This window comes from Nylanderia fulva, unplaced genomic scaffold (genome assembly GCF_048542155.1).
Source record: "Nylanderia fulva isolate GAGA-0341 unplaced genomic scaffold, ASM4854215v1 Scaffold6, whole genome shotgun sequence".
Classification (NCBI taxonomy): Eukaryota; Metazoa; Arthropoda; class Insecta; order Hymenoptera; family Formicidae; genus Nylanderia; species Nylanderia fulva.
In genome coordinates, this window is record NW_028190698.1 from 3957543 (window position 1) to 3984343 (window position 26801).

Here is a 26801-nt window from a genome sequence, read left to right on the forward strand (position 1 = left end):
TGGTCCCGCCATTTTTGGACACGAAAAGTTTGATTGGCTCAGAGAAGGAAATTTTGGAACGCGAGATCGAAGACTTCGGGAATCTCCTTCGACGAAGAGATCCGGGAGTCTAGTCGAGTCGGCGCGAATGCCGTCTTATTTTCGCGAGAGGAGAGATTCTAGCGTGAATGAAGCCGGACGGAGCCTGCGGACAGTAGACGGACAACATACATACATATATACGATTCGTCATCCCCGGTGTCGGGACACACGGAAGAAGAGCGAGAATCGCAAGTGCGAGGACCGGATCGACTGACAACAACATCGTCGTCGTCGTCATCGTCGTCAGCTGTCGTCGGACAAACCTCGTCGTCATCGTCGCGTCCGTCGTCTCCTTACGCGCAACGTGGAGTAGATTTTCGAAAAAAAAGGACGAGAATAAAGTGAGCCAGAGAACAACGACGAAGCCGCCACGATGAGCTTCCTATTGTAAGTCCTATTTCGAGACTTTCTCTTCCCAATTCTCGCCTTCATCACGATCGATATACACATGTATATGCATGTATATGTATATATGTCTTGGACGAAGGACGCGAGGATGAGTAACAGGACAAAATTATCGAAGGATCTCCGCCTTCCCTCGTTCCTGTCATTTCGTGACAGCTGATTTTGACAGTTAATAGTCGATTTTCTCTCCGAAAAGAAAGCTTTGTTTCGATTCCTAAAATATGTATTTTCTTACCTGTCTAATCTATCGAAATTTATTTCGTTCTACGCGAAGATAAATTCATACAAATTCGAGAGACGGAATAAAAAAAATGCAATTTACCGGTGTGGATCGATATCAAGGATAAAAATAGCTACTTCGAGTGGAAGTTTTTTTTCATGCATCTCTATGGGATCCACACCGTATTCCTCGAATGTCCGGATTATCGCTTGATGTAGGCGCGTAATCTATGAATCATCTCCGTCTCGAGGCGGCCGCGCCTTGTTTCTTGTCGTCCGGAGTCCGGAGTTTCGCGGTAATTAAGATCGAGATCGCGAACACATCGTCTCGCTTTGACATTCGCGATGTCGCGAAACGCCGCCAGCTCTCGGTCTGTGATCGCGATCAGCTGAGCGTCGCGCCGAGCGCATCTGTAAAAGGTTTGTTTTTCTCTTACAGCTGCACCTTCTCACGCTTCTCGCATATATAATGAGATGGGCAAATGTACATATATATATGTGTGTGTGTGTATATATAATTAGGCTTTTTCGTGGAAGGAAAAAAAGAAGGGGAAAAAATCGAGGAGAGAAAGTATAACTTTAAAAAGAGATGCTTTCTTTCAGCTATACCTGGTTATTTCCTATGACCTATAATAAAACAGATTTTTGTAGATTTTTGAAAAGAAAAAAGAGGGAAAAGATTATAAAATCTGGAACATAAAAAATTGTGTGATGTTTAATAAAAAGATTTAATAAAATAACTTTTTATAAGTATTACCTTTTTTTATAGGTAAATTACTTTTTAGATATTTCTCTTTTAGTTAAATTTCCCTTTATGTATATGTATAAGTAAGCATGCATTTAAGCTTTTAAAGAAAAAATTTAAAAGGAGTAAAACATTTGAAAAAAGAAATATTTGTTTCTTTGTTTACTGTTAAAATAAAATTTGTTTTCTGAAAAATTATTAAAATAGATTGTTAAAATTAAATATTATGTACACTTTTATTAGCTGCACTTACTGCTTATCAATTTTAAATTTTTTCAGTAGTACAATAAAGCAAGTTTTTAATTAGTTATCATTAATTTCTTACCTGAGGCAGTAATGTGATAAATCCTATATCATGTCCAATATTAATTTTATGGCGTACTGATCTTTGAAAATCTAACTCTTACATCTTCATTTCTTGTTTTGTGGGCTTTAACTTCATCTTTCAAAATAGAAATAATTCAAATAAATGACATTTTCTATCTGGCAGATATTAATTTAAAATTAATAGAATTAATTAATTTCAATATATAAAAACATATGATATACAATAACAAGGAAAAAATTATGAATATAATGAGCTTTATTAATTTGTGTCTCTTAATTTTCTTTCTCTCAAGTGGGAGCAGGTCTTCAAAGACCTTTAAACCAAAGAAGAACATCCCTGAAGGCACGCATCAATATGACTTGATGAAACATGCTGCTGCCACATTGGGTTCTGGAAATTTGCGATTGGCTGTTATGCTTCCTGAAGGAGAAGATTTGAATGAGTGGGTGGCTGTCAATAGTGAGTGAGAATTAATAATGCAACATCCATTTTTTTATATTCTCATTATTTTGTATCAATTGAGTTGATCAATCCTCTATCTCATGTTTTCTTTCTTTCAGCTGTTGATTTTTTCAATCAAATCAATATGCTGTATGGCACCATCACAGAATTTTGCACGGAAGAGAGTTGTCCCATCATGTCTGCTGGACCAAAGTACGAATATCATTGGGCTGATGGTCATACGGTGAAAAAACCCATCAAGTGCTCAGCACCCAAGTACATAGACTACTTGATGACCTGGGTGCAGGATCAATTGGACGACGAGACTCTATTTCCATCCAAAATCGGTAATTATTTTATTCTCTATGCATTGATTATCTCAAATTTTTATAAATTTTTATGAAAACTAATACATAATTACTCTCTTTGCAGGAGTTCCTTTCCCGAAAAATTTCTTATCAATCGCAAAAACTATTCTGAAACGGTTATTCAGAGTATACGCCCATATTTATCATCAGCACTTCAGCGAAGTCGTGCAGCTCGGTGAAGAAGCACACTTAAACACATCTTTCAAGCATTTCATATTTTTTGTTCAGGTATACAATTATATATATAGCAAATATGATGACAATATACATGATATATATCATAAAGTAATTAGGAAAAAAATTAATAAAAATAATGCAATTTTATGTGATACAGAGAAAAAAAATTTTATATAATTATATAGAGTAGCATGAAAGTAACAAATTTATATAAAGAAAAATGTATCACTTAAATTTAATTTGTTTAATTTGATTTTTCATGCTGATCCAATTTATTTAATTAATTTGTAGGAATTCAATTTAATCGAGAGAAGAGAGTTGGCGCCTCTGCAAGAGCTAATAGAAAAACTGACAGCGAAAGACGCGCGATGAGTCTGCCTATCGTCTACAAGCCATTCGTCTCTTCAAAACCTCCTCTCCAAAGAATCTCTCAACGCCGTCTTTGCTAACTCGCACGTGTAATCACATTATTTATCCACTAAATGCTAATTTCACGATCTGTCTCTGCCTCCAAGTAGGAAACAAAAGCGCACCGTTTGAGAAGCAAATGACTGATAATACGAGTTAATAATTATAGTGTTTGTTCCAAAACCTCGTTCTTCTAAACGGCGCGTAGGTATATTCTGTATATTCTGGCTGAATATACATATATACACACAGTCGTCATCAAGTGGATAACTAATTTTGAGATAGCATATCTAATTTCGCGACATTCTGTTTCTTTCGAGTACTTTCCAAGCATGTTTCATTGTCGATTGTAATTTATTGTCTTATCAATTGTTGATATGCGAGAGAAAGAAAGAGAGAGAGAAAAAAAAAGAGATATATAATCAGATCGTCCGAAACAAAGTCCAAAACGCGTGTCGATACAAAGTATAGGCTTATCTCGAAAAAAGAAACGTATTGTAAACGTTTAGTAAACGCGTTCTTTTTCACAAACGAACAAGACCATCGCTCACTGGTTTTGTTTACCTCTCGGGTTTTGCACTTTTGTTATTATTACCTATCATTATTATCGGATGTAAAAATACTATCGCTATTATACGAATATAGATATTATTGATTATCGTTTCGTACAGTTGCATGTACGAAGGCAATGGCATATCGTAAATTTTTGTATGGTTACTTTTACGTTTAAGGATAGTTTTACAAATACAGTCCTGTCGAATTAGCATACACATATATATATCCCCCGGATCATATATATGAAACCGTTAAAAAAATATTAATATTGCATTAATATGTAACTGACTACTTTAAGAGATATCATCCTGTTAAGCGCTTATAGACTTATTTATATGACTAGAATTTTTGTATGCGTTTTGTCCCCCTGTAGAGAGTGATATATATTTCCTGCTTTAGACGCTTTTTAAATACCGGTGGTCAGACCGTTTGCGTCGTCTTACTGCAATTTCCTATATATTTTCATTGATATATTACAATCTATTTTTTAAAAAATGACCATAAACGTTATTTCGGTATATTTTACCAAACTTATTATAAAACGTGAGTAATGGCATGAAAAAACAAATTTATTTTGAGAAAAGAATTTACGTCTTTTTTATGTTATAATCCAATGTGATTATAGTGAGGAAAAATCTTAATTAAAAGTCTTAATTAAAAATACTAGGAAATTATTTTTTTTAACGCCTATTGTAATGCCTATTGTATTGATGTTTTATGTACATGTTTAGATTTGTTGTTCTTATATTTTATCACTTAATTGATTTTACTACACTGCAATGATCAATCAATGAAGAGTTTATCGAGCAGCATTCAATTGTTCACAAAGTTCGAATCATAACATCTAATACTTTAATTACTTTTATATAGTCTTAATGAAAGAGTAATATAATACTATATAATTATATTTGGTCTACTTACGGATCGTGAATTGCTGCACAAGTCTTAAGAACGTAACGAATAATTCGTCATTTCTTTCGGCAAACTATGATAACACTAAGTCTTTAAGGAGATTCCAAAGTGCTGAGAAAGTGTTTTAAAAGAAAAAAAAACATATTTTTTTCATTGTAGTAGACATTAAGAATTCGACCGCGCGAATTTTGTGTGTGTGTGTGTGTGTGTATGTATACGTGTGTATGTCACAAACTTCTTATAAATACGGCTTTTTTAAATAAGGAACTTAGCTTTTTGTAAAACGCTTTTAAAAGGCTTTTAAATTATTTTATAAAAAATGCTGTCTTTTTATGAAAAAGTTGATTTTACAAGGAGTTTGCAACATATGCATATGTGCGCATTATTATCTATATATAGACACACACATACACCCACATCTACGTATTTTATTATAATGATAACAAAAAATAGTGATTGACGGCAATGATTTAAGGTGATAACGCTAATATCGTTGCCGGAAAACGAAGACGACGCATATATACGCTGAATTTAGGCATAAATAATATAATAATAGTAACAATAATAATATATTCGGTACTTAAGAAAGATTAACAAAAAGCGAGGAGCAAGAAAAATTAACACGTATTCTTTGAAAATAGTATAATAGCGCCCGTTCGTATAAGTGTTACGAACGGAGATAGTCGCCTATCAGATTTGCGTTTTCGATGATACTGTTATAAATTCATTAATTTTGATCCTACATATATATATATAAATATATAAATATATAAATATATTTATACGCGTATTATAGAGTAGCGTCGTAAACGTTAACGCGTAACTATATTCACCTGTGTTGTTTAGACGCTTATCTAACAATAAGCGACGAAAAATACACTTATGTTTCTTTTTCCTTTAATTTTTTGAGCGACTTTCCGCGGCGCGAATGTGCCTCAACGCGACTATTCGACACAGTCATGACAAATATGACAAATCTATCTCCGAACAATTTGTTTAAAAAAATTATCCTAGAATTTGTATAAAAGATTGTAATCGCAAGATCGAAAAAATTGATACTAAAAGAGCCGAATTCGCGAAGATAGATTTTCGTCGAGCATTCATGGATTCTCTAGAACTACAAAAACATATTCGATATAAGTAAACTAAATTTTTGAAAAAGTTTTTAGTTAGAAAATACATACAACGTTGATCTTCATGACAGTTCCTCATCTTTGGCTCTTTTAGCGTTAAAAATTTCTGTATAATTATCTTCTAAGGTTGAATAGATTCGATGTTGGTTTTGTTCGACATTTGTTGTAGATGCGAAGGATGAATTAATAGTAACTTTATCGCGAATCAGGCGAAGAGACTACTTTTATCCTATGAATCTTGTAGAAGTCAGAAATTTCTTACGCGCCAGGAAAGACGAGTTCGTGTGTTGAAAGGGTTGTATTTTTTTTTCAAACGGCCTTTCGCGGAGAGTTCTCAGCGACCAACTGTCCGCTCGTTTGATAGTAACGCTAGTGTGATATATGTGCAATGTAAATAATATTTTTCACGATTAAACGAGGGAGATCCCCTCCCATCCGCGTCCAGATCACGGCGTATTATGGCCGCGTATAAAATGTTTATAGGATATAATCTTGTAATCTTTCTGTAATAAATATCGTTCCAATTGTACACATTTCCCTTTACTTTTTTCTTATATAGCATAAATTATACGCACAGATGTTCAAATTTTGAATACTTATTTATAGTTTCAATTTATAAGAAAAAAATGCTATTTTTTATAATTATTTGTCTAATTATTTTTCCTATATGTGTCATCGTTTTATGCTAGAAAATTTACATAGTATTTATAAAAAATATTACATATAATTAGAAACTCATGAGAAATCCTATTATTATCTCAAGCATCAATTCTTGTCTCTGCCTCCAATTATCCTTTTAATAAGGTATATGTATCTCTACTTTCGAAAACATCACGAAGGAAAGTTTTCAGGGAAGACTTTCCAAACATTTAAATGCTATCGAATATACTTTCATCTCATTAAAAATTTTCGAACATTTATATTCGTGTTAATTATAATAATTCGTATAAATTTCTTTTCTAAATATTAAAGTTTTAACTATCGAATATTATTGTGTTCTATCGAAAACTTGTTTGTCCAAGTCCGAAGTTGAGTTAATTAACAATATCTACAAATATATATATATATATATATATATATATATTATTCCGCAATCACAAAAAATAGCAAATGTATTATTTTACAATAAAAATTACTTTTTTAAAACTTTGACAATTTTTGCATCTGAAGTTTTTATAAATATCAAATTAAAATTTAAATAAAGTACTTATCATAAATTAATCGTATATTATAATTCGTACATTGAAATTTATAGAACTACTATTCAATAAATCATCTGATCTGCATTTAAAATAATTAATTTCATAAAATTAATCATTTAAAATAATTAATTTCATAAAAATAACCATTTAAAATAATTTAATTAAATTAATTATTTGAAATGCAGATCAGATGATTTGTTGAATAGTTTTATAAATTTCGATTACGATTTAATATATGATTAAGTATGATAAGTACTTCATTTAAATTTCAATTTGACATTTATAAAAACTTGAGATGCAAAAATTGTAAATAAGGTTTTAAAAAAGTAATGAATAAAAACTTCAGATGCATAATTTGTAAAGGTTAATAGAAAAAACTATTTACAAAATTATATAGATGTAGCTATATAGAGTTTAAAAAAAAATTATACGTACAGTCGAAGTAACGAGTGAAGCAAAATTAATAACTTTAATTTTCATAATTTAATATTTAATTAATAAAATTGTTCAATTTTTAATAAAAAGAATAATAAACTGTAAAAATAAAAAATTTAAATTAATTAAACTATGTATAGATATAATAATAATAATAATAATATGCTAAAATAATAAGTCCAATGTTTTCAGAACTGCGTCAAAATGTACCGTAAGTCCGTTAAAACGGAAATGATAGACGAAACAAAGCGTCACGAAACGTGCTTCAACAACTTTGCCCCACTCGTTGCTTCTTCAGACTCGTTTCTGTCGATGGTTTCCTTTTTGAATCGGTGTGAATTAGTCATGAACTGGTGATGGTCGCGAACTGGACGTGTGACGTTCGCTCACTCAAATTCGAATCGTATTTAAGTGATGAAGATCATCCCAAGAAGAGAGAAAATTGTTTTCAGTGCCCTTTTCTAAGAACACAGAAAAATTCATTGTACACAGATATAAGGTATTTATTTTAAAATATTGTCTAATAAAATGAATATAATACTAAACTCTTATTTTAAATTTATATTGATACTTTAAGTTTTTAAAGAAAATTTTGGATAAACATATTCTTGTACTAAATTGTAAATCCACTCCAATTCTAATTGCTAGATTATTTTTGACTCAACAATTTACTAATCTTGAATTCTCATCTTTTCTCTAAATTTAAACTTGATATGTGTATTAAAAATGTATATGTTAATGTAAGTTATCATATTAATAGGTTTATTATGCTATATACACATTAAAAAGATTATTATATCTCTTATAAAGCGATAAATATTAAATATTATATAAAAAATATTAAATAAAAATATTAAAAATTAAACTAAATATGAAAAAGACATATTGTAAGATTATAATAATATACATATAATAGTGACAATAAATGTTCAACAACGTCAAACAATCATAATATTTTGATGTATTATGATATATAATCTGGAAAAAAAATAAAGATTAGCGATTTTCGCTGATATATACACATAGAAAGTAAACTTTGAGAAGCAAGATTAATTTTAATTTGTTTTGACATTGATACTGGAGAAAAAGTAGCATTAGTCGACATATATTAGTATTAAATATGTTGTCGTCATTCCGTTTTTCCGTTAGTATATATTATTCACATCTATCATATTTGCTCGTTCCTATTTGGTTTTTGCGGTGTAAACCTTGATACTTTGTATTATGTATGAATGTGAACGTAAAAGGAATAATAAGAGATATGATAACATATATATATATATATAGCATATGAAATTAACTATCAGACTAATGTGAGTTATCGAGACGACGATTCTATACATGTTAAAAATATTTCTTTGACATAATATGCTTCAAACATTTTTATTTTTAATAAGACATAAATTCTTTTGTGCAATTTTAGTTGGAATAAAAATTTCTTATTTTCAATACTGTCAGAATTCTGTCACGTTTCATAAAAACAAATGAGTGTACGAATATCAATCAACAAAATAAAAATTTAATTGTATAAGTATATTTTTTAAACGTATAATAAATTTTTATGCAATTTACAATTACGTAATAATTGAAATTAAAATATGTACATATATAGTAGTTAATTTTAAATATCTAAAAGAATATATACATCTCTTTTTTATAAAATCCAAATATTTAAAAAATCTCTTAGAAAAGATCTTTGAGCAAAGAAAAAACATATACTTGATGATTTGTGCAAAACAATTATATAAAATTAGATAACTTTTAATAATAAAATTATTAGATTTATATATAAGGTACAAATTTTTTACGTGAAAATTATTTCGATTTATAAATATGCAGATCTAAGTGAATCGTTATAGATGAGAATCAAATTTTTTTATCGAAACTATTAATCAATATAATTTTATCGGTGGAACGATAAGTCCGTAACAAAAAAAGAGACAATTTTATTTTATATATAATTGTCAAAATTAATAAAACTAATAAAAAATAAATTATTAATAAATTAATAATTAATTATATTATTCCTAAAGAAATCTTTCAAACCTGATGACACGTGACAATTAAATAAGAAGTCACAAATCAACGTAATTAGACAATAAAATCGCGTTTCTTGCATTTATCTTTCTCTCGGTCACCGCAAATCATTGTGTTATAATCTGAAGTTTCGTAAATTCATCTACTTTAACAAGCATTCAATTGAAAAAGAGAAAAGGAGGAATATACGTACATATTCGATTTATTATATACGATGACGCGGGTGTACACGACTGAAGAGGAGGTAGGGCGGCCTCTTAGAATTCTTGTCTCGTGTCTTATTATCGTTTCAATGAACCATGTGGAGAATATACGACCTAGAACCTAGAAGAAATGTCTACAAAGTATTGCGTTAGACATCCGTACTCGGATCACTGCAAACAATTGCGTGCGACTGCGTCCGTCATAAAAATAAAATCGTAAAATTCACTCTGTGCACTTTTCCTTGGTGACGATATCTTTTACACGTACATTATTTTAACTTTAAATTTACGAGCACACATCGTATATAATTTATCTTGGTTCTTCACTTTGCGTTTATATATTTTTAGAAAAAAAGTTATAAAAAAATAATTAAACTAAATATAATAATATATGATAATTCTAAATATAACTGGTAATTTTTTCTCGCAAGGTCAAAAAAATTAAACTATTTTTAATTTTTCATTTCTTATTATCATATATCGGTTATATAATATGCATTAAATGTATTTTTAAATATCATCTTGATCTGCACTTCGATCTTTTTTTTGTTCAATTATCTAGATAATTGAACAATAAAAGAAGTTTTTACTGAATATCTTGATTAACTGATGTTAATTAGATTATTTTTAATCTAAGGTTTTGAAATAATTCTCTATTTTTTTTCAATTAGTTATCGGAAAATTTAATTAAAAAACATTATTTTTCTCCGTTGATTATTTCGAAAAATTTAAGTAAAGTTAGATTGGACGTGTGCTTCCGATTTTTTAAATAAATGTCTTCTATAACTAATACGATCTGCTTTTTAACAGTCAGAATCGATGATTCGATTCAATGGTTTAAGCGATGGTTTAATTAAAGACAACCAGAACTAATCGCAATGACGTGACAGAATGCATTATGGAGCTTATTGAACGTCTACGATGATCTCCGTTTTGATTGCTCAGTGAGTTTAAGTTAATATAATAATAATGCAAGATGCGAACACGTGACAATGATTTGTGATCTAAAAATAAAAATGTTCATTATATTTCTGTTATCTAGGAAATACGAAAATTTTAAATCACAATTTTGAATTGCAAATGTGATCAATATAATTACCTCAACGTGATCAATCATCTCCAAGACATAAAACATTTCTGAAACTTTCTAAGGAAAAAAATGTGATAGAACTTTATGCAATAAAAATAATCAATAATATGGTAAGACTAGATTTAATCTTTACATTAATTTGCTCCAGATTAATTTGTTATCAATATATATATGTTTAATCAAAAATAGTTAAAATTAAGTATTTGCTTCTTTTCATATAAAAGATTCAAATATCGATAGTAAAGGCATTAATAAAAGGCAGTTTGTTCTGTCTTTATTGTTTGCTCGGTCCATTCTTCAAATTACGAGGCTTGAAGAAGAAACGACAATGTTCGCCGATTGAAAATCAAATCTTGCTGCAATCGGCGACAGAAATTGCGCGGAGAATCCGAAGAAGAGAAGTAAGTACATATATATATTTCAACATCATACAATCTTGTAATATTTAAATATTTTATATTGATCAATGCAAGATATCTTCATATATGTACTCAACAATTATTTTAAATTCACATTTAATACAAAAAATATGTATTGTCTTTTTAATAATTTAAATTTTCTGTTATATTTGAAATGAATTTTTCTTAAACGAAAATATCGAAGAAGATCGCCATTTTTTGCAAAGTTTTATTTTTTTCAAAATAAAGAATTAGTTGCTGATGAAATTAAAATCAAAGTTGATATTCTTTAGACGACCAAACCGGCTAATGATGGTATAATTACTTTATTTACTCAGCAACGTTTCAATCCTGAATTGGGTCCTCTTCAGACTGATATATGTTGTGCAAAAAAATTACTTATTATACATGATGACTATATGTGAATTAATTTCAATAAATTATACGTGAACACAATGACCATACATAAATAGTATTGAGTCATCATTTAATCGTGTGCTCTGAGTAAAAGCACAACATAAACTCAAAACTTTTATTTTTTTATTTAATATACCTCTTGTATCTTTCAAATTAAAATTCTATTAAAATACATTCTATCTGAAGAATGTAGTTTTGTTAGTCTTTTGGTTTCACAAAGTTCGGTTTATAAAAAGCTCTTTTTCGATCATTTTATAATTCGAAAAATTGCCTCAATATTTTCATTAAAGAAAAATCATTCATATAAATTGGCTTGAAAGTCTACACTAAAAATAAAATTTGTTCACTAGACCAAACTTTTCAATTAAATTACTATTTTGTTAATTGGACATATATTAATATTTAGGTAATATATATACACATTTTATTAATTAATTATTTTATTAATAAATATATATACGTTTTATTGAATTTAATGTTATATTTAATTTAAATATTTTTATATGTTCAGTTAATAATATATATATAATATTTCGTTGAAAGGTTTAGTCAAGTTAACACATTTTTTTTCGATGTACTATTAAAAGAACAGGTAGTTTTGCAACATCAAGTATACAAAAACGTATTACCTTATTTAAGATTGGTTCCGAAGAAGTGGTTACCGCATACGTGAAGCGATGCAAGGAGGTGAATCCGTTGATCAACGCGATCGTAGAGGATCGATTCGAGGCGGCGGTTCAAGAAGCCCGTAAAATCGATGACTTTTTGAAATCGACGACGATGGACGAAGCGAGAATTGCGAGCGAAAAACCGTTGCTGGGATTACCTGTTACGATTAAAGAAAGTATTGCTGTTCAAGGTGGGTCACATATTTCAATCCTCTCGAATGTAATCGATATATGCATATATGTGTCGGCGAACGGAATCCTGTTAATGATTTAATTTGTAAAACATTATTACAACACGAACTTATATTTAAATAACATGAATTCCCAGTTTTTTCATGTACATTGTTAAAAATTATCAAATTACGCATTTACGTCAGTCACACATTCGAATAATTCTCCAATTTACCATGTTAGTGTGACATCTAGGTGTTCAAAAAAATTCAGAAGTTCCTGAAAGATGAATATTTATTATTCACTACGTTTCAGATATACGAAGATACATATTTGCATCTAAGCGAACTTTGACTTTAGAAAATCTATTATTTAAATACGATTCGTCATTATAATTAGTCGTTTATTATACGCTAAAAAATAATAAAATATTTAACAAGATATAATAAGTAATATTTGTATAATAGATATATAAATGTATGAAGTTGTATCTCATCAATTTTGCTTATCATTATAATTGTGTTTCATTAATAACGCGATTTCAAGATTTTTCTGCTGCGCGAAGAATTAAGGTCGCTAGCTTATTTGTGAATGTAATATGCTCTCTCTCTCTTTCTGTTTCTCTCTTCCTTTCTTTATCTATCTCTTTGAACTATTTGTTTGCACATATTACCATGTTCACGGTAATTTACGTGATTTAACGAAGTTATTCCATGAATAAATCATAAAAAAGAGTTCTTCTTGGAACTTCGCACTTAAAGATACTATATTATGTACAATACTCTTGCGCGTGACAGATCTATTATTTAAGATACTAATTATAATACACATCAATTATTCATAATGACATACTTTATTTTGACTAAACTTAATACGCCAACGCGAAAAAACGTATTCAAATTTTGAAAGATTTAAGTCCTAAAAAAAAGCATTAAAGTTTTGTAGTAGCTATATTATTATTAAAAATATCTATTACGCCGTAACATACCTACTATATATTCCACAGAACAAACACATTCTACGTATAATTCTAATTTACGGAGTATTAAAGCGATTAGCGTCAATAAAAGTTGATTTAAAATTTTTCAAACAATAATATTTTTCTTTTCCCATCATTTATTCGCATATACGTATATCATGTGCTTTTTTAAAGCTTAATAAAAAATATATTACATCTAGATAAGCAATATCGGTGGAATAATTTTAGAGGCCGTAATATTTTGCACCAAACACGTGGGCCATGATAAAAATAAACGTTTACCTGTAGGGATGAGTTATACGGTGGGAATGAAGGACGTTCCTTCGAGGGCGACGAGTGATGCAAACGTCGTGACGAAGATTCGTGAGGCCGGTGGGATTCCTCTCCTTGTCAGTAATACACCAGAATTGTGCCTGTGGTGGCATACGTATAACAAAATAACTGGTGCCACGAAGAATCCTTATGACACTCGGAGGACCGCTGGCGGCTCTTCCGGTGGCGAGGTACGTTGTGTTTCCCTCTTTTTAAAAAAACGCGTGATTTTCCTCCGGGAAATCTCTGTAAGAGTTTAAAATTTTAATTATTTTTATTATACAAATATATAAGAGAAGATTATAATAAAATAGCAGTTGGGTATTTTTAATTCAGGCTGCTCTTCTTGGCGCTGGCGCCTCCCTTCTAGGCTTAGTTTCAGACATCGCTGGATCAGCCAGACTTCCAGCTATGTTTTGCGGAATTTTCGGCCATAAACCTACGCCCAGTAAGTTCTTTTTACACCAAACAGCTACAGACACAAAAAGAAAGAAATGAAACAAGTATTCATAAAACAATTTTACGACAAATACAATTAAAATTGCTAATTTTTATTTTCGCAGACTGGGTTTCAGTTGAAGGGCACAAACCTAGCGCTAGTGATAAAAATTGGCCTTCTTTTTTTGCAATCGGTTCAATGGTCAGATACGCTTCGGATTTGCCTCTTCTGTTGACAGTTATTTCGCAAACCGACGAAGCAAAAATTGGCTTCAATAAAAAAGTAAGAATTTTCCTAATCTTAATTTAGTTTTTTTGTTTTGTTACAATTTTCTAATGGCAATCAAATATTTGTAATAAATATTTATAATATAAATATTCATAATTATGTAATAAATATTTATATAATAAAAATATTTAATATTTAACCCTTGTAGAAACACTAGTAACGCCAATTAATTATTTTGAGTACTTAAAATACTCATAAAATACTCATAAAATAATCAAATATACAGTAATTTAAGTACTCGAAATAAGTGATTAAGTACTCGAAATAAGTGATAAATTGGCGTTACTAGTGATAAATTTCTATAAGGGAATATAATAAATATTTATATAATATAAATATTTTTAATATGTAATAAAACATTTATAAATAATGTGAATATTTATTTTATATTTCCATTATTTATTTCGCGTGCTATAAACAATTAATCAAAAGTATTGTTACATAATTGCATATATATAGGTACGCCTAGAGGATGTGAAATTTTTTTACATGGATCATTGTGACCCGAGAGTAACAAATTGCGTGAACAGTGATATAAAAGGCGCAATTTACAAGTTAATAAGATACTTAGAAACGACATATGGTGTCAAAGTCCAAAAAGTATGTAACACAGGTTCTTGTTATGTAAACTAATTTATGAAAAAAGAAGACCAATTATATTATTGTCATATAATATATATATTATATATGTAATTTATTAAAAATTAAAATATATTTGAAAAATTAGATTTCAAAATTAGATTGCAATAATATTACTAAATACAAATCTGTAAATATATCGGTCAGAATTTAATTTTTGTTTATTCATAGGCAAATTTGGAAAATATGAAATCATCTTTTGAGTTAAGCGCATTCATCCTTTTGAGGATCCAAGATATATATTCGATGTATAATCGTTCGGATGACTATAAGGTATAAATGCAAACCACAAAATATTATTCAAATAATTCGTAAAAAAAATTTACATCTCGTAAAATTTCTTTTCAGAAATCGAAGAGCGTGCTTGCGGAAACATTAAAATATCTTTTCTTTATGTCGCCGCATACTTTTCCCGCCATATGTTATGGGATAATAAAAAATATCAGCGATCTATTACCAGACTCAAAATATAATAAATTGTTAGAAATGAGAATACAATTGAAAAAGCAATTTGAGGTAGACTCCATTCATATTTTTAAACATCTTAGCAAAATGAAGATATTATATGTTTATCTTAAAATATTTCGTCTATAGTAAAATATTCAAAGTAAAATAGTTGAGTTAAAACATATAAGAATGTTAATATGCAAAAAATATATTCGTAAATATGTGACATTAAATATAAACATCATTTTATAGATAGTTTATATTATTTAATATATTTATATATTTAATATATATTATTAAAATATTTAATATATATTAAATAATGCATTATAGGAACTGCTGGGCGATAATGGTGTATTAATCTTTCCATCTTTTATCTCGTCGGCTCCTTATCCTCATGAAAGTCTGTACAATGTATGCAATTACACTTACATGATGATCTTCAATGTGTTGGGATTTCCGGTCACACAATGCCCACTCGGTTTTGATAAAAATCAACTGCCAATTGGTCTTCAGGTGAAAATCCTTTTTTTATGTTTAAGTCTAAAAAATACAAAAATTAATATATATTTTTTTTAATAAAAAAATAACAGATTCAATAATTAAACAATCAAAATCAAAGAAATTAATAAAACAGAGCACGAATGTAAAAAGTGCAAAAAAATTTCTTTTTTCATCTGCACATTATTTCACTTTTGATATCTTGATTTTTAGCTTTTTTTTTTACCTAATTTGCCTCAAAAATAAAATCTTATCAATTCGCCTTTTTTTTAATTAATTTAATTTTACCTTCTTTTTTACTTTTGTCTTTAGATTGTCGCGAATCCAGGCTGCGATTATCTAACGATTGCTGTAGCCCAAGAAATCGAAAGGGCATTCGGTGGTTGGCGAGAACCCTCGGGAAGCAAAGGACTTACTTATGCAACGTAAATCTCGACGAAAAATAATATATATATCTGATCTTTTCAATCAAAGTTGCAATAATCTCGCGTAATTTACAATAGAAAAACCGACTAAATTTATGGTATATATATTACAATTTTTAGAAGGAGAAATCACTTAAAATCTAAAAAAATTGTAAAAGGGAAGGTAAATATAAGGTAAAGATAAAAGGGTAAAGACTTACTCATATGGCCAACAAGTTGATCATAAAACGATATACTGTAGTATAAAAGATAATCTTTGCTGAATTATGTATATAATATATATATATATATATATATATATATATATATATATATATATATATATACCCATACAGCACCGATAGATTGCAAAAACATTACAACAATCTTTCACCGCAATATTGCAATATTGCAAATTCACTGCAAAATGTTGCTACATCATTGCTGTTGAACTGCAGCAATGTTAAAATGTCCGCTTTTTGGAAGATTGCAACAAAATATTACAACAATATTGCAATGTTATGAATTTGCAATAATGCATTGTTATTGCAACCATAAACTAATGTTGCATATACAGGTATATAAATGTAAATAAATCATTAATGAAAATACGTTGTAATTAATTTATATATATTACAATATATAAATTATAGAATTTGGATTACATGCAATATTTCCGAAATATTAATGTCATGTTGCTACAAGTGTGCTGGAATTTTGTGCACCTATATCTCTGCAATGTCTTTATAATGTTGCATTGCAACTTGCAACATTGCAACGTTGCTGCAATATAATTGCAATAATCTGTGCTGTATGGGACATATTATTTAACACATATCAAAATGTGAATATCATAAAAGAATTTTTATGATTAATAAAAATCATGAAAAGTGTAGTCAAAACTTTATGATAATCGAGATGATGTTATAATAAGTGAGTAACTTATACCTTGAAGAATATTGTATATTGAAGGAAGAGAGAGAGGGCAAAAATCTCACGTACTTTTTACTATCAAAAAAAGAGTGACAATTCTCTAAAATGGTGCGATTTGTATTAATAAATAGTAATAAAACGATTATTTTACCTATATGTTTTATAAATATGCGTGTATGCGTTAATATCCTTCAGAATCCGTCGTTTAATATACACAGCACACTCATATACATATAATTCATTCATATCATGGATCTCGAAATTTGACCGCGATGCTTCGATCGAATCAAAATTCGAGATCTTATCAATACGATATATCGCGCGCGATTATTTAAAGTGTCTTGAAACCAACTCTTGACACTTTTCTATTCCTATATACATACCATGTACGAATGACGATGACAATACAATGACGCCGGTCACCACGTAGCGCAAGTTCACACACACACACACATGTAGATGACACACTGTGACTCACATTTTTTGATAAGAAAATGATTTTCCGAAAATATCTTCAGAGAGAGAGAGAGAAAAAGATAGAAATACTTCTCTCTCGCCTTACCATGCTACGCAGTGGGGTACGCTGGAGAGGCGACTGAAATGCGTAGTTGTTCCCCCCACTCCACGCTCGTCACGTGACCGTGACACGTGACGCGCCGCAGTCAGCGCCGCTCCGCTTGGAGGTCAAAGTGTTAAAGTTGATTCAAAATCGCGCGCGTCGAGACGCGCTCTCTCTTTTTCGCGGCGATAATTAAGTATTGTACGAAAATTTCTTTAATTAAAACAGTGTTGTGCGATGACGTTAAAACGCAGTGAAGTATGCGAAGCACAGTTGTAGAGCGCAACGTGTAGAACACTTTGATCAAGGCAATATTACGACGTATAACAAAAAGACGCAGCTTATTTTGTGCGACGCAGATTATTATTATTTCCTGTTCGTGCATCGTGAATGTTAAAAAAAACAATCGATCTGACGCGATATTTTTATGTAAAAAAAAAGAGGAGTGTATATAGTATTCTCTGTTTGAAGAATGAGATAGTTTGTAAAAAAAAAAAAAAAAAAATAATAAATAATGACGCCAAATGTGCTTTTCAAATTTTGTACATATTTTGTTCGAGTTGATTGATCTATGACGAGGACCACGTGACCGATCATGCTGTTCTACAACCTAACCTAAAATCAGTCTCGTTATAAAATTTACAAATAAGTGACAAGTTTGTAACTAATTATTTTAAATTGTAATTGTAAATTGTGAAATATTTATCAGGCTATAAAAGGAAATATGTGTTCGCTAAACGATTGCATGTACAATGATAACAATAAAGAAATAAATAAGAAGATCGAAGATTTAACGTTAGTATTTTAAATTCAAATAATAATAGATAAAATAACAATTAAGTAAAACAAAAAAGATATATAATATAATTGGTATACTTTATTATTAATAATTATATATATTTTTCTGACAGAAATACAACACAGAAATGCAGAAAATGCAGGGATGAAGATATTGATGTATTATTAATTGGCCAAAGTGGTTATTGTAAAACATGTTTTCTAACTATTACGAATCATAAATTTAGAGCCGCACTTGGCAAATCAAAGATTATTCATCGTGGTGATTCGATATTGGTCGATTATTCGGGTGAATTGAATTCCACTGTGCTTTTACATTTCATTAAATCTGGTATGAGCGAGTCTGCCCACAAAAGACTTATCTTCAAGACAATAATTTTATATATAGATGGTAAGTTTCACAAATAAATCAAAATTTTTTTGTTGTATTCAATTTTGAAATTATATATAAGATTTTAAATATCAGATGGTGCTACAATGGGAGAAACGATTGACGAAAGGAACATTTTGCAATGTAAAATAGCTAAGGAAATAAAAGATTCTGGATTTGATGGTTATTTTGTATCATTGAATCAAGTCTTAGACAAAGAGGATGCCTTGGATATAAAACCAATTGATCATCAAGACATGTATCATGAACAAGAGGATCGTTTGCATGCAATGTTGGATCTACCAGATAACACTTCAAGAATAGATCTACTAAATCAACTGCGTCGAAAATTGCTTATATCAGCTGCTCGGAAACTTAATTGTAATAAAATATTTGTAGCAGATTCTGCTATGGATATTGCTACAAAAGTGCTGGGAGATGTATGTTTAGGGCGAGGTGCACAACTTTCTACACTTGCAGACTTTTGTGATGCTCGATGTGACATCAAGATACTGAAACCATTGAGAAATTTTACACAGCAAGAACTAGTATATTATTCAGAGCACTATAAGATAAAATCTGTTAAATTGAGAGAATTTAATGTGACAGCACCAGCGACTTCTATTCAAGCGTTAGCGCACAACTTCGCAGCAGGATTAGAATCTCAATTTTCCGGTACAGTATCCACTATATTTCGTACAGCCGAGAAAATAAGTCCGAGAATCAACAATCAGCAAAATGCGGAAGATAATTGCGTGTTGTGCGACGCAAGATTAGATACTACATCCTCTAGTAATGAAGTATCTGCTGTGAGGGCGATTGAAGTTTCTAAGCGAGTATCTTCAAATATTGAGACAAGAATTCCTAGTAATAAAAAAAACGGAGAATCGAATGATACGACTCTCTGCTCGGATGACAAAATATATTGTAATGATAATACTGAATGCGATTGTAAGAACAGTAAGAAGAGAAAATTAACTACGGAAGATGTTTGGAAGTATCTTTGTTATAGTTGCAGACTGATATTTCGAAATTCGGAAATTTTAAATACTATGCCGGTATCATTATTAATTGCCGTTCAACAAAGATTAGCTTTAAAAAATATGAGAGAGGAAATTAATGACTTTTTATTATAAATAAATAAACATTTAGTTCTAAAATTACTTTTGAATCATACATACACAAATTAGATAGGAAAATGTAAATATTAATATATATAATAATGTTTATAGAAATACTTTTTCAAATATAATTATTGAATTATATTATATATAAATAAAAAAATCATATAATTCCTTCTCTCGATATTGTATAATTCTATTAAATATATTTATTTTATCAAGGAAACAAGATTAATTAAAAACCGGTAATCATACGAGACCTTATAGTTAGAAAAATTATGTCGAGCATTTTTAGCAATAAATATGTTTATTTCATTTTTCATATCAACGTAATAAAAATATATAATAAAATATATTTTGTAATATATATTTATTACATTCATAGATTTGGTTCATTCATAAATATCAAGTAGAAAAGGCATAGCAGAGTACCAAAAAATAAATGGTATGCAAATTGTATACAAACGGAATTCAAAATTTCAAGGTTTTAATTTATGAACAAGAAATTTACTAGAAATTGGAAATTGATTTGTGTTAATGTTAACGATTTATAATTTGCAGAATTAAATAATATTCATAAACCCCCTAAAATCCTATTTTACATGTGATACGTTATTGTATAATTTATCACATGTAAAGATATATATGTATAAACTTAAAATAACAGTTGACTTATTCAATTGAATTTCTTACATATTTTCAGTCAACGACATATACACACATATATATATATATATATATATATATATATATATATATATATATATATATATAAATCTAACTCTGTATTCGTCTCATTTAAACTTATATTCCCAGATTTATATCTAGATAGAAATGAAGTACGTATATAAGATTATTTTATGAATTATAATAAAAAAGAAGATATAAGTAAAAAGTTACGATTATTCACGTTCTTCGAATTGTAATACCACAGATCTTGTTGAAAGTCATTGCTCAAAAAAAAAAAAAAAAAAATACTAGCGAATCACGCATGGCATAAAAATATACAAATTGCATAGACTTTCATATTGTTTCTTGCACATCATCTGCAGCGGTATTAATAATACGATCTTCGTCAGCTAATGTATGGCGTCCCATCCGACATAGAAATTTATGGACTAATTGCGGAATAACGATATTGTTGTAACATGCCATACCAATTAAAAGAATCACAAAACCAATAAGCTGTGATAAAAATAATCTTTATGTTGATATATATTTGTTTGTGTAAAATTTTTTAATTATTAATAGTAACTATTATCTTAATTATATTATATATGCATCTATCATACCTGCATGTAATGGAAGACTTGCCATTGTAACGCTAAACAAAAGACCCATATTACAATGGTACGGACACTGTCTAAAATCATCCTCGTCGTAGCGCTCATCTCTTTGGTAACACTAATACCAGCAAAATTGAAGAAAGCAATACTAAATGCTATACCTGTAATGTTAAATAATAACATGTAATAAAATAATCGTCAATCACAAAAAAGTAAAAGAAAGAAACGATGAACTGACCGATAACAGCTATCAACAATTTACTACTGCTTCCAATTTCGATAAGAGCTTCCGTAGTGGCTTCAAGAGTGCCGCGTGAATTATCAGCAAAAGGCGGTGGAGCAATAATGTAATTGAGGGGAATCAAAGCAATAGAAATACCAATACATCCAAAGATACCTGCAAAAATATAAATATTATAATTATAATAAAAATAATATATAGTTCAAATCAATATCGAGTTTGCGAATCTTGACAGATTCTATATGAGAAAATGTAAAATATATGTACCCTCCCATCCAATCGCCTGTAATGCAGGAATATCTTGTTCCCCCATATATTTTTCCTCAACAACCATTTGTACAGCTGTTATTACCTATATATTTAAAATTTGGAAATTATTTTGTTAAAGTATTAGTGTATGATCTAATATTCTAAATAATAATTAAACTGTAGTTGCCAGCTTTATTTAAAAATTTATATTGGATTGATTAGAAAATTTATTTATTTTTCTCTTAAGTAACTAGCTTTCATCTTTTAATTGTTGAGCATATAAAAAAAAACAAATTTTTAATTGATCAATCCAATATAACAGTATATCGATAATAACAAAAAAATTTACCTGAGCAAATATAATGAGCAAGTCTCCAGTGATTATGGAATTTGCACTGATATCAGCATCTTCCATTGTTAATATATCACTAATACCGACAAATGCTAAACCTGTTATGACAAAACCAATTCCTATCCATTCTCTCATTCCCAATTTTCTATTGAGAAATCCAATAGAAAGTATTCCTGTAAAAACAATTACTGATCCACGCAACATTTGAAAACTACTTGCATAAGTCATGTTCAGACCAATGTACATTATGGATGTTGCACACATATCACACAATGCAGGTACAAGTAAAATAATAGGATTAAACATCCTCGAACCCTTAGTGAGTACATTATTATCTACAGAGCCATCCTGCAAACATTAATGTGATAAATAATACAGCTTGATCTGGTTTTCAAAAAACAAAAAATTAAAAATACTTACAGCTCGTCGATTATAATAATAATAGAGAATTTTAAATGCTAAGAAACAAAAAGCCTCCCCAATAAACATGAATAACGATTGCATAAAAGGATGATTAAAATGCCTAAGTTGATCATCTTGTCCAAGTACCACTTGTCGATCTGCGTATCTAAATAAATTAGGCAAATTATCTTCAACATATACAAAATTAATATCACTTTTTTATATTAATATTGATTGCACTTACTTGACTGATAAAGTATTAAATGAGCCTGTAATTATTTGAAGCATAGCCAATGTACGTTGATAAGTTGTCCATGCCATTGTTGATAGGATAAAAGTAACTTTCTTACTGGATATATCTATTCCTATTGGGACACAAAATCATATGTTAGTCTTGCAATAAATTTACTTTGTTAAATCTCATTAAATTTATTAAATATAGTAGCTTTAAGTTAAATCGCTATTATATTTCATCTATTATCAATTGTATTATCAATTTGGATAACATTTAGTAGTATTATATAGTTTATTGAACAAAATAAAATAATTAAAATCGTTGCTTGAGTCTATAAAAGATGTTAGAAGTTTTTAAAGTGACATCTTTTATACTTAGAAGATCTATAACTGTTTATATATAATACATAGAATAATATAATCAATTATATATAAACATTACAAATATGCAAATGTATCCTTACATTTTATATGATATAGTAATGAGCTAAAAATAAATACTGTTTATCCCTTATATGTAAAAAGCAAGCAAAATGAATGGATTTTTGTTTTGTATGTAAAAAAATCACGTAAATTAATTTAATGTTCGTGTTTTCATAAATCTTGCTTCGTCAACAAAATACGTAAGAGTTGGAAATCTTCGAATTTTCTCGTGTAATTATTTAATTCAATTAATTATTATATACACTTAGGTTATGTCGTAAACATATGTTAAAGCGCAACGATTTTAATTATTCTAGCACACGAAATTTCCACGAGATCGATGAAAAAAACGTCGAAGATATTTGCATATTTTCGTACCCAAATTTTATGTCGTTCATTCAATGCTCCTTCGTGCGAGATGACAGAACTGAAACTGAATCTGGTTGAACAATTGTCCTCATATTACATGACGCATATCTGCATTGTTGCTGACAGTGAGTAATAAGAAGATTAACGCAATCTCTCTCCTACGAAATAGCTCTGTTCCGAACGCACAAGCACTGTATGCACATATCGAGACGAGGCGAAACGATGAAAGCGTATCGATTGAAAAGAGACAAAGGATGGATTTGACAGGACGGAAGATCCCACGAGGCTGACATTTGACATTACGCATACTTCAGCATCAAACGTACCGATTGGTTATCGGATGGAGAATTTCCGGATTCCCTATTGGGATTCTAGAAATTCTCTATTCAACAGCCAATTAGTAATGTCCGAGAAACGAATGTCACGTCAGTCCGAGGATCGAATTCCGTTTTTAACCTAGAAAAAGAAAAATCTGTATTTTGTTAATTTATTGTTTTGAATCGCTCCACGTGGAAAAACTTAGAGTAGATTAATTTGTATGCCATTTCCAACAGTCTCTAATAATGTGTATATATTTCTACAGACGATTCGTTCACAGATAAGTAAGTACAATAACGGAGTTAATTTTTGCGAAAAATTATTATTATTAGTATTTTTTATCAATAATTTGGAATTTTGTATTTTCTAAAAAATTATCGGATATTTTTTTAATGAAATTATATTTAGGTTTTCTCTTATATGGAAATTTCCCATAAGTATACTTTAGGTTAGGATAACTGCATTAATTGTGTAAGATTTCAAAAGAAAAAATCCACCACAAATTATATAAAATTATTTGTTCTGCTTGTAGGATTACCTCTATGTCTATCGATTGAAAAAAATTGCGACTTGTACCAATAAGTATTGAAATAAACATTCGCAACAGGTATATGTATATAAATTGATTATTATACTCAGTTTAGTAAATATTCATTAAATTTTAAAACGGAGAAACAATTGGAAACATATACTATATATGTACCTCTTCTAGATCTTTATCATTTAGAATAAATTATTTTAAATCTATTTTATCTTTTACAATTTTAGTATCATGACTCGCAAATGTGCATTGTGTAAAGAAAGCAATTATAAGAGGAACAATTATAGTTTCTTCTCGGCGCCTAAAGATGCAGAAACACGCAGGAAATGGCAAAATGCACTTGCCATTAAAAATTACACTGTCACAGATGACACATATGTATGTAGCAGACATTTTCACAAGAATGATATTATTACGCATTGGATCAGTGGGGTACCACCACAAGTAATAAAGGTACTTGATGAATATAAAATATGTGTAAAGTTAGCAAGTATGCTTTTGTTAATTACTGAAAGTTTTTTTATATATTATACATGCATATATATTTATTGCTAAAGTTTATTATATATTAATATATAATTTAATATATAATTTAATATATATATTAAATATTAATATAATATATTAATAATACGCACACACACATATATACATATATATATATATATATGTCATTACAGATCAAGTACAAGAAATGTCGATTGCGTCCAGGAGCTGTACCAAGTAAAAATTTCCATTCAGTTAGTAATTTGCAATTAAAAGATAAAGATAGTTTAAATCGACATAAAGTAGGTATCAAGAATTTGACATCTAGAAAAAAACAAGTGTCGGAAGAAAAAGAGATCTTTTTAATTCCTAGAATAGAAAAAAATCTGAGTGACAATGAAGATGCAGAAAATAAAAATACTAATGTGCATTATCACACTTGTTCTAAATCACAAGATTATATATATAACTCGGAAGAAAATGATGATTTGTATACTCAATTATCAAAAGACATGGATAAGGAAGACGGAGATGTCTCTATGCATAATTCAAAATTTATAAAAAAATCTGAGATAAAAGAATTGGAAAAAGTTGAAACACTCAGACGCGATAACAGCTCCAGTCCAGATTTCATAGAAAAAACTGAATCTATGAATGTAGATAAAAAAAATAATTCAATATCTAACAAATTAACTTCCATAAAAACGTTTAATAAAGTGAGAAAATGTAGCATCAAAAAATATAACTTGAAGAAGAATTCTTATTCTTCTGAAGAAGATAGGACATCGGTAGGAACTTCAGAGTACGATGTCGATTCCGCGCATTCTTCGAAAGAGAAACCTAATGATTTGTACATAAATAATTCAGAATTAGTTACTTTGAATTATGATTGTTTAGATATACAGGATAAAGAAGCATTCGATGAAGTTGACGAGAATGAGCTATTGTTTGAAGATTTTCTTGAAGTATATACAGAAGTATCTATACCACGTGGTTGGTCTTCCTTGGTAACATCAAAAGGACACGCCATCACAGTGGTGTACCTTTGTATGGGAATAACGATCGATGGATTGCCTTTTGTAGAGAAACAAGTTTTCATAAGGAGCGATATGATGTTACGTTGTGCAGCAGCTAATAAAGAAATCGATCCATTTATCCACAATCTCGTGAGAGAGAGGAAACATAGCAAAGTGAGGCGCTTATGGGATATAGAAATATTTATCGATGAATTCGATCAACGAGATATTTGTCAAGGTAAAATTATAAATGTCTTTTTTTTACCTTTGACTGAATAACTATTTTCTTTTCTTTTCAAAATAGGCATATGCGATCCTAAAGCTTATGAACATTTCGATACAATCAAAGTTGCATACAAGGATGGAATTAGATGGAGAGACGTCTCTTGTCCATTGATTGTAAATAACGATTCATCCAGATGTACAAAATGCGCCATCTTATCACACATGTTACATAAATCTTAAAAATTTTATATAAAGAATCTTGGAGTGAGAGTGTAAGATGAGGATTTCTAGATAGTAATTAAAATAAAATAAGAATTAAGAAGAAATTCTAAAATAAGCTTAAAGATAATTTAAAAATAGCAAATTTCTATTTTTACCCTTAAATTTTCTTTCAATAATATTCATTAATTGTGAGAGTAATATTCTAATATGCTAGTTTAATATAATGTTAATTTTTATTTAAATAAAAAATTCAA

The 26801-nt window shown here is 29.2% G+C and overlaps 5 protein-coding genes across 10 annotated transcripts; 4 read left to right on the forward strand and 1 right to left on the reverse strand.

Annotated features, from left to right (window-relative positions):
• The first annotated feature begins 70 nt into the window (after positions 1-70).
• Positions 71-6301, forward strand: mats (MOB kinase activator-like 1). Of its 2 annotated transcripts, none has more exons than XM_029316373.2 (5): positions 71-468; positions 2071-2237; positions 2339-2566; positions 2652-2815; positions 3056-6301. In XM_029316373.2, the coding sequence occupies exons 1-5, from the start codon at positions 455-457 to the stop codon at positions 3134-3136; spliced, it is 654 nt and encodes a 217-aa protein (XP_029172206.1). In that variant the 5' UTR covers positions 71-454; the 3' UTR covers positions 3137-6301. The 2 variants fall into 2 exon arrangements, with proteins under 2 accessions (XP_029172206.1, XP_029172212.1); XM_029316379.2 differs by lacking the exon at positions 71-468 and adding an exon at positions 861-1125.
• A 1424-nt stretch (positions 6302-7725) lies between these two features.
• On the forward strand, positions 7726-17489 carry LOC114941407 (fatty-acid amide hydrolase 2-A-like). Of its 2 annotated transcripts, XM_085487836.1 has the most exons (14): positions 7726-7908; positions 10460-10593; positions 10692-10849; positions 10964-11140; positions 12194-12413; positions 13661-13875; positions 14021-14132; positions 14248-14405; positions 14871-15011; positions 15222-15323; positions 15399-15566; positions 15831-16013; positions 16311-16423; positions 16544-17489. In XM_085487836.1, exons 3-14 carry the CDS (start codon positions 10847-10849, stop codon positions 16599-16601), a joined length of 1650 nt encoding a protein of 549 aa, XP_085343962.1. In that variant the 5' UTR covers positions 7726-7908; positions 10460-10593; positions 10692-10846; the 3' UTR covers positions 16602-17489. The 2 variants fall into 2 exon arrangements, with proteins under 2 accessions (XP_085343962.1, XP_029172234.2); XM_029316401.2 differs by having other exon boundaries at positions 16311-17489.
• Tango9 (transport and golgi organization 9) lies at positions 10693-24047 on the reverse strand. 4 transcript variants are annotated; one of them, XR_003821632.2, is made up of 10 exons: positions 23749-24047; positions 22958-23078; positions 22732-22879; positions 22309-22659; positions 21978-22062; positions 21708-21866; positions 21476-21630; positions 15930-16040; positions 13655-14156; positions 10693-12380 (listed from the first exon to the last, which is right to left on the reverse strand). XR_003821632.2 is itself a non-coding variant. In XM_029316364.2 (8 exons), the coding sequence occupies exons 2-8, from the start codon at positions 23032-23034 to the stop codon at positions 16035-16037; spliced, it is 981 nt and encodes a 326-aa protein (XP_029172197.1). In that variant the 5' UTR covers positions 23035-23078; positions 23749-24047; the 3' UTR covers positions 14318-16034. The 4 variants fall into 4 exon arrangements, 2 of the variants coding, with proteins under 2 accessions (XP_029172197.1, XP_029172180.1); XR_003821633.2 differs by having other exon boundaries at positions 10693-12672; XM_029316364.2 differs by lacking the exons at positions 10693-12380; positions 13655-14156 and having other exon boundaries at positions 14318-16040.
• Positions 18055-21787, forward strand: Ctu2 (Cytosolic thiouridylase subunit 2). Its single transcript, XM_085487837.1, has 3 exons — positions 18055-18689; positions 18806-19083; positions 19159-21787. Exons 1-3 carry the CDS (start codon positions 18619-18621, stop codon positions 20196-20198), a joined length of 1389 nt encoding a protein of 462 aa, XP_085343963.1. The 5' UTR covers positions 18055-18618; the 3' UTR covers positions 20199-21787.
• On the forward strand, positions 23813-26651 carry LOC114941353 (uncharacterized). Its single transcript, XM_029316334.2, has 5 exons — positions 23813-24341; positions 24590-24664; positions 24826-25051; positions 25279-26338; positions 26405-26651. The coding sequence occupies exons 3-5, from the start codon at positions 24830-24832 to the stop codon at positions 26563-26565; spliced, it is 1443 nt and encodes a 480-aa protein (XP_029172167.2). The 5' UTR covers positions 23813-24341; positions 24590-24664; positions 24826-24829; the 3' UTR covers positions 26566-26651.
• The last annotated feature ends 150 nt before the right edge of the window (positions 26652-26801 follow it).

What these genes read in the sequence shown, in the direction of transcription:
- mats (XM_029316373.2), top strand. An exon ending in TGAGTGGGTGGCTGTCAATA is followed by an intron (nt 2,238 to 2,338) that starts GTGAGTGAGAAT and finishes TCTTTCTTTCAG; the next exon opens with CTGTTGATTTTTTCAATCAA. An exon ending in ATTTCATATTTTTTGTTCAG is followed by an intron (nt 2,816 to 3,055) that starts GTATACAATTAT and finishes ATTAATTTGTAG; the next exon opens with GAATTCAATTTAATCGAGAG.
- LOC114941407 (XM_085487836.1), top strand. An exon ending in GCGGCTCTTCCGGTGGCGAG is followed by an intron (nt 13,876 to 14,020) that starts GTACGTTGTGTT and finishes TTTTTAATTCAG; the next exon opens with GCTGCTCTTCTTGGCGCTGG. An exon ending in AACTGCCAATTGGTCTTCAG is followed by an intron (nt 16,014 to 16,310) that starts GTGAAAATCCTT and finishes TTTTGTCTTTAG; the next exon opens with ATTGTCGCGAATCCAGGCTG.
- Ctu2 (XM_085487837.1), top strand. Translation starts at nt 18,619, where the DNA reads ATGTGTTCGCTAAACGATTGCATGTACAATGATAACAATAAAGAAATA. An exon ending in AAGAAGATCGAAGATTTAAC is followed by an intron (nt 18,690 to 18,805) that starts GTTAGTATTTTA and finishes TTTTTCTGACAG; the next exon opens with AAATACAACACAGAAATGCA. An exon ending in AATAATTTTATATATAGATG is followed by an intron (nt 19,084 to 19,158) that starts GTAAGTTTCACA and finishes TTTAAATATCAG; the next exon opens with ATGGTGCTACAATGGGAGAA.
- Tango9 (XM_029316347.2), bottom strand. Translation starts at nt 23,034, where the DNA reads ATGGCATGGACAACTTATCAACGTACATTGGCTATGCTTCAAATAATT. An exon ending in TTTAATACTTTATCAGTCAA is followed by an intron (nt 22,880 to 22,957) that starts GTAAGTGCAATC and finishes TAATTTATTTAG; the next exon opens with ATACGCAGATCGACAAGTGG. An exon ending in ACAGGCGATTGGATGGGAGG is followed by an intron (nt 21,867 to 21,977) that starts GTACATATATTT and finishes ATATTTTTGCAG; the next exon opens with GTATCTTTGGATGTATTGGT.
- LOC114941353 (XM_029316334.2), top strand. Translation starts at nt 24,830, where the DNA reads ATGACTCGCAAATGTGCATTGTGTAAAGAAAGCAATTATAAGAGGAAC. An exon ending in TACCACCACAAGTAATAAAG is followed by an intron (nt 25,052 to 25,278) that starts GTACTTGATGAA and finishes ATGTCATTACAG; the next exon opens with ATCAAGTACAAGAAATGTCG. An exon ending in TCAACGAGATATTTGTCAAG is followed by an intron (nt 26,339 to 26,404) that starts GTAAAATTATAA and finishes TTTTCAAAATAG; the next exon opens with GCATATGCGATCCTAAAGCT.